Source organism: Orcinus orca, chromosome 1, assembly GCF_937001465.1.
Source record: "Orcinus orca chromosome 1, mOrcOrc1.1, whole genome shotgun sequence".
NCBI lineage: Eukaryota > Metazoa > Chordata > Mammalia > Artiodactyla > Delphinidae > Orcinus > Orcinus orca.
The window spans coordinates 2,071,691-2,079,239 of NC_064559.1; the positions used below are offsets into that span (position 1 = coordinate 2,071,691).

General features: G+C 39.3%; 1 protein-coding gene across 1 annotated transcript in view; it reads left to right on the forward strand.

Moving 5' to 3' along the window:
* LOC125964774 (metabotropic glutamate receptor 7-like) overlaps positions 1 to 5,083 on the forward strand; it is a 775,781-nt gene extending 770,698 nt beyond the window's left edge. The window contains exon 5 of the mRNA XM_049711358.1: positions 4,976 to 5,083. Within this exon, the coding sequence (XP_049567315.1) occupies positions 4,976 to 5,037 (62 nt within the window). The 3' untranslated portion in view covers positions 5,038 to 5,083. The remainder of the gene's footprint in view (positions 1 to 4,975) is intronic.
* The last annotated feature ends 2,466 nt before the right edge of the window (positions 5,084 to 7,549 follow it).

The following is a 7,549-nucleotide window of genomic DNA, read 5'->3' on the forward strand; positions in this document are numbered from 1 at the left end:
CAATGTAATGATTTGGAGAGTAATTCGTATTTTTGTGGGTATCAATAGTCAATCACTTTGCTTTGCTGAGTAGTGTTTCACTGTATGAGTATATCACGGTATGTTTATTCATTCACCTGTTGATGGGTGCTCGAGGTTGTTACAATTCTATTAAAAATAAAGATGCTGTGATGATCCATGTACAAGTCTTTGTATGAACATATGCTTTGATTTTCCTTGCATAAATATCTAGGTGCAGAAAGGCTGGATCATACGGTAGGTGTATGTTCGACTTATAAGGAAACAGCCAAACTGTTGACTGAAGTGACTGTACCATTTTCCTTCCCACTAGCAGTGTAAAAGACTTGCAGTTCCTACACTGCCTCACCAATACTTGGTGTGGTTGGACTTTTCTAATTTTAGCCATTCAATATGTGTGTAGTGGTATCTCCTGGGGCTTTCATTTTCATATAGCTAATAATTGATTACATTGAGCAACTTCATGTGCTTATTTGCATCCGTACACCTCCTTGGCAGGATCTCTTTTTAAATATTTTTACCCATGTTGTTAATTTAAAAAAATTTTTCTAATTACTGAGTTTTGAGAGTTCTATACCTGTTAGAGACACAAGTCTTTTCAGGTATATAATTTGTAAATATTTTCTTCCAACCTGTGGCTTTTCTTTTATTAATAATGGCTTCCAAAGATGAAACCCAATTTATCACTTTTTTTCTTTTATGGATCTTGTTTTTGGTGTCATCTCTAGGAAATCTTTGCTTAACCCAAGGTCAAAAAGATTTTGTCCACGTTTTAGAGATTTATGTTTTGATCTACATTTAGTTAATTCTTTATATGGTGTGAAGTAGGGATCAAAGGTCATACTTTTGATATGGCTATCCATGCACAGTATCCGTGTGCTATATGCTTCTGGCACCATTGGTCAAGAAGACTATCCTTTCTCCTCAAAATTCGCTTTGCAGCTCTGTTGAATAATCAATTGTCCTTATATGTGTGGATATGTTTCTGGGATCTACATTCTATTTGATTGATGTATTATATGTGACCCTTGGTTATAATATATTCTTTCACGGATGTCTTTCCACTTGCTCATGTAAATAGTCTCCCAGTAATATAGCCTTACCATTTTACTGGACATACCTAGGTATACCTGAGATGCATTTGATAAATCGATGGAACTTGCACTCAAACTAGGGTTACTTTCCAAAAACACTTAAAATGTTCAGGTGTAAAAACTATGTACTCTACAGCCTTCCTGCCTCAACCCAGAGTATGTTAACGCAGACCCACAAGCTATTTTGCACGTGTATGGGGCTGCAGAGTCTGGGGAGTATGAGAGTGGTGTGTGCTGTCTATCCCAAAAGATCATCATAGGACGCAAAGGAAACATTAAGGAAATAGACAGGAATAGTCAAATGCCAAACGTTAAAATATTTCTCATGTGTTTTTAATATTTACATTGAGATAAATAAGCAAATTATTATAAAATACAAAAATTTAGAGAATATTTCAAAATGCTCTTTTTTGCCAGATGCAACCAGATACTAGGAATAAATAGAGGAATTTTCTGGAACCAGCTTGTCTTTCCTTTTTTTATCACCACTGAGTGATGGGGTTGTATTTTATTCAGTCTATTGTACATGTGGGTGTGAATAAGATGGAACTTCTCTCAAAAAGAGATATGAGCAAAGAATATATGTTGTCAACTTGTCTAAAACATTTTTTCATGTTCTGACTCATTTTTCTTTGTATTGGCATTTCAAGGGATTTTGTTTTTTAATTTGACTATTAAGAAACCTTGATAACTTCAGTGATATCCCATGAAGATAATATAAACAACTGTAATGGAAAATGAAAAGATGATAATAGCAACCAGCACTGTGACATTTCTTGCCATTGTTCTTTACTATTTAGAATAGTAACAAACCCCATATTAATCTGACTTTTTGAACTTTGGCCTTTATTTTTGTGGAAGAAGTTCCTTTCACTTTGCTTATTATCTGTTTGCAATTACAAACAATGAATGGGGGCTTCCCTGGTGGTGCAGTGGTTGAGAGTCCGCCTGCCAATGCAGGGGACACAGGTTCGTGCCCCGGTCCGGGAAGATCCCACACACCGCGGAGCTGCTGGGCCCGTGAGCCATGGCCACTGAGCCTGAGCGTCCGGAGCCTGTGCTCCGCAACGGGAGAGGCCACAACAGTGAGAGGCCCGCGTACCGCAAAAACAAACAAAAAAAACAATTAATGACCATACTTTGATATGATCATCTTAGACTTGTAGAGAGGGAGGATAGTTATGCAACTATTTATATACCTGTGGGTTCAAGAAAATTTAAAGGCTTGATATTTGAATCCTGTGGAATGTAGCCTCCTTTCCCAGAGGGAAATGAACATATACATGTACTAACTGTAGTTTATAATAAAGCAACACCTGTTCTTAGTGCCACCTTCTATTCCAGGCATGTTTAGGTATAGGGAAGGGGAACAAGAGCTATAAAACATAAGTCTTGTCTATAAGGAGTTTACAGTTTAGGGGGGTTGAGGGCACTCAATGACTCAACGAGGATGAGCCTGATGCAGGTGGCTACAAGGTCACTCTTGGATAAAGTCTGCTTTAGGAAAGACCAGCTTACTCTTATTCTGTTAAACTCTTTAATGTGGTGTCCAATAAACCTGAATATCAAGCTCAAACGCCACTTTTTCCAGGGGGGTAACAGCCAACAAGTTAATATGATTCCTACACACTTGACACAACTCACCAGAGGTCTTGAATTCGGTGAGCACATTGACCTCCTTTAAGAAAGATCACCATTTAAACTTCGAATGCTAAGTTCTAAGAGAATGAAGTAAGGAATAAGTGATATTCAGGTTCAGAGGTGGAAGAGAAAAGAGGGCTCCCCTTGAGTAGAACATTTTGTTGGATTCTCCAAAGTGGCAAACAGTAAGGAGAACACTAACCAGCTAAGACTCTGAAGAAGTTGAGAATTAAGATGAAAGCCTAAGATGGAGGTCAAAATGTCCCCTAGATTTAAGGATACACTTAGGCTGAAAGGGAAACTATTGAAAAAGATGTAGAAAATGCTAAATATTTCACAAAAAAATTATTAGAACTAATAAAACAACTTAGCAAAGTTTGTTTGCAGAATATGAAATCAACATATACGCATCACTTGCATTTCTGCACATTAACAATGAACAATCCGGAAGAGAAATTAGGAGAACAATTCCATTTACAATAGCATCAAAAAGAATAAAATACTTAGGAATAAGCTTAACCAAAGACATGACAGATTTGTACACTGAAAACTACAGCATTATTGAAAGAAACTAAGGAAAACATAAATAAATGGGAAGACATCCCACGCTCATAAACTATTGTTAAAATGTCCATATTACACAAAGCTACCTACAGATTTAAAGCAATGCCTATCAAAATCCCCTATTTTTGCAGAAATAGAAGAAACGACTCCAAAATTGATATGTAACCACAAAGGACCCTCAACAACCAAAGCAAACATGAAGACCTCACACTCTCTTTTGAAATGAAGTTTTCTTGTTATTGTGGGTTATAAATCCAAAGTCCTAAAAGTCCATAAATTATCCTCCTAAATTTACATTTTGGTTAATTCTCAGTGACAGGCCTTTCCGTGCCTGAGTGGCAATGAGGGCTGCTTCAATATTTGTAGCTTGGACTTCTGTCACTGACATGGTGTGGGTATCTCAGAGCCTGGCTCTTTTATCAGTCGATCAAATCCTGCATGAACCATGCTCAGAAGGGCCCCACGCTTGCTTGGTTTCATGCTGTGCTATTGCTGTCTTGAAATTCTTAATGATTTTATCTTTGAACTTACGTTCTGTAAGTAAAATTTATAGGACAATAAAATATACACATGAGCAGAGGAGACATGTGCAATATGTGTGTCTCCACCATTCCTGCTGCCCCATTCACATCTAGTTTTCACCCTGCTTATGGTGTGCTTTCCATGACACACTTATTTGGTACCCATTTGGAGTCTTACTGAGTTCCACCAGAATTCTGTGCTACTGCTCACATCCAAGACTAAGTGAAGGTGTTAACAGCTCCAGGAGGCCATGCTTTCCATTTGAATCTGAACTTACTTCTAACACAGAAAGAAAGCAGTTGTTTTTTAAAAAACAAGAATGTCCAAGGAATCTTATCATATCCTTTCTTACTCGTGTTACTTCCCAATATTAGCCAAACACTTCTGCTGAAAAAGATGACATATATGAAAAAGAGAAGAGAGAACAACCCATAGAACCCATTTAGGGCTCACCCTAATCTAGTATGATGTCATCTTATCTCGATTCTATCTGAAAAAAGAATTTACTTGGGCACATTCACAGGTTCCAGGTGAACGTGAATTTGGTGAGGACACTATGCACCCCAGTGCAAATACTTTCAACAACACTTTTTCTTTGCAGTTTGAACAAGAGGCACTATATTTTCATTTTGCACTGGAGCCCACACGTTATGTCACTTTTTACTTTTAGAGCCCATGTTGGAAAATGGGGTTTCATGAGACAGCCAAGTGAGTCTGTCAAGTGAATTCTAGAATTATCCAGACTTACCCACTTTGTTGCAGCAAGTTGGTTCCAGGCAAACCCATGTGAAAGGGGCATGTCCACAATGGAGCAGAGAACTTTTGTCTCTCTATCACCAGACTCACTCCCAAGATGAAGGAAAGAAGAGCTTAGCAAAGCATGGCCAGTTATTCTTCCCAACTTTGCCAGTCAAGTAGGTCACCTCACCTAGCCAGTGTCAGTGAATATAAGAGCAGGGAGGTTAAAAGTTATACTACTCAAATTCCCTTCACATGCTGGTACCATTAGGAACGAGAAGGGAAATTGTCACTAATGCTTTCCTGTTTCACTAATGTTTCCCTGTTTTTTTCAATCTCTTAACACACTCAACTATGCCTTTAAGCCTATAATTAACGGAATATGGCTCTCCCTTCAGGACAAAGAAAAGACCTTTATCAGGACAGTCCTGCTCGCACTTTTATGGGGCTACTCCTTTGAGTGGCCTCTGGGAACTGCTGGTGGACAACTTAGAGTTTCATCCCAGAAGTCTCTGATATGGGTGAGAAATTGCTTTAATTTAAATTAACTCCAGGGCTACTCATATCCAATGATCAGAAACAACTTTTTGTTTACCAGCCATCCACAGCACAGCTAACCATAGAAAGTTGATGAGGTTAAATGACAAACTAAGATTAAATACATAAAAGCATCCAGTAATACAATTCAGAAATCATAGAAATGTTGCACATTTGAAAGTACACCTCCGCCAGCATCAAATTCTTCACAGAGAAATTAAAAGGGTACACATTAAACGCTCTTATGAATTAAGGTCCCAAAGTATTAAAGCCCAATTTTGAAATCAAGTTTCCTTGTTACTGTGGGTTAAAAATCCAAAGTCCTAAATGTCCATAAACCATCCTCCCAGCTGTACATTTGGTTCATTCTCAGTCACAGGGCTTTCATTTCCTGAATGCGACTGAGGGCTCCTTCAGTATCTGTAGCTTGGACTTCTGTCACTGACACGGGTGTGGGTCTCTCAGGGCCTTGGCTGTTTTATCAGTTTATCAAGTTTCTCATGAACCGTGTTTTAAAGAGTCTAAAGAGTTACTAAGATACAATTTGATTTTACAGCACTATCCCCACAATTTAAAAACAATCTCAAAAGCAAGCCAATGCCCCACTCCTAGAAGACAGAAACTAGGCACATTTTTGTGCCCAGAATCCAGTACAGAATTTGACCAAAGAACAAAGCAGAAACTCAATGGCATTTGAGAGAAAGATAAAGTCTCTTTTGTTTTAGCCTCACTAGGATGTCCATTAGTCTATGCCATTTCACTGAAATTTCTGACCTGCAAACTTCGAACCAGGAGGACTCTTTGAAGCCTGACGTTGATTTGTCACTATGAATTTGCCACGTGCAGTGCACAGCCCTGAGCATCTGTCACACATGGACTCTTGAGTTATCCTTCCTCTTTGATGACCTTGTGGTTCACACTGCAGTACTGAACTGATTACGGGTTCTGTCAAGTGACATTACACCTCCAGTTCTGATGCGTAGATTTGACAGTCCTATGCCGTCATGGCCATTTTCACTGCCTCCTGCTATGGAACTGCACAGACCATTTTCACTGCCTCCTGCTATGGAACTGCACAGACCTGCTATGGAACTGCGGCTGCCTTTAAGAGAACATTTCTTTCTCCAGCATAATTGACAAATCCAGTGTCAGCTTGGGTCCACATGTAAAGGGAGTCACTTCAGCCTATGGTAGACCATATGTGTCAATGCCGACAAGTTCTACAAGACATGTTTTCCTTACAACTGAGTCTTTTTCTCAGTCAAGCCTGTTTGGGAAAAACTGTACCTGAAGAGTAAGGCAAGGTGGACGGCTGCCTGAGACTTTCCTGCCCTGTAAACTCCTGCACACTCTCAAGTCAAGTGCCAGGTAAAGGTCTCTGTATACTAAAGACCCTTCAGGTGCCTTATTCATTCCATTCCAGGTATTGCTCAGTCACCTGCAACTCCCTAATGCCCCTTTTCTTTATGTCAGACCTTTACTTAAGTGGCTCGAAAGAAACAGCCACTCTCCCACACCATAAGCTGCAGCCATCAGCCAAAATCAAAGTGTCTTACGGCTGGTTGGATGGTGGCCCCCAAAAGGATATATCCATGTCCTAATCCTTGACTGTTACCTCATTTGAAAAAAAAAAAGTTTTGCAAATGTCATTAAGGAGGTTGAGATGGGATTTCCATCCTATATTATGTGGATGGGTCCTAAATATAATGACAATTGTCCTTATTATACAAGAAGGGCAGAGGGACATTTGAGACAGGCAAAAGAGAAGATACAGACACAGAAAGGGGGTGATGTGAAGACAGAGACAAAAACTGAGTGATGTGGCTTCAAGCCAAGGAAGAGGGCGACCACCAGAAGCTGAAAGAGGCAAGGGATAGAATCTCCCCTAGAGCATCTGTAGGGAGAGCAGCCTTGCTGACACCTTGATATCACACTTCTGGCCTCTACAACTGTGAGATAGTAAATTTCTCTTGTGTTAAGCCTCCAAGTTTATTAGTCTCCCAGCAAGCACGGGACACTTATACAGCATGCACTAAACCTTTTCTAGGCTTCAGCAGTTTACTGCACAAACCTAAATATTTTCAAACAGTCAAAGGTCTCAACATCCCACCATACATTAAAAACCAAGGCACTAGACTACCTTCCTTGGCAGTAACAAAATATCTTCCACAAGGACAGTTTGCTCTCTAAGATGTCTGCTCCTTTCTTTTTATTTCTCAGTGTTCCCAGGTAATGCACCAAGTGTTAGGGTCTTTTAATTACCTTCCAGCAAGTACAATGCCTTAATTCCATTTGGTTTGGAATAAACTAGGAAACAAGATAAAAGCAAAAAGATGGAGGGCCGAATATTCCTGTTACTGAACAGTCACGTGAAGAAACAGTAAGGGAATTTAACACAGATTTTTAGTTTAACAGCATAACTGAAAAACAAAAAC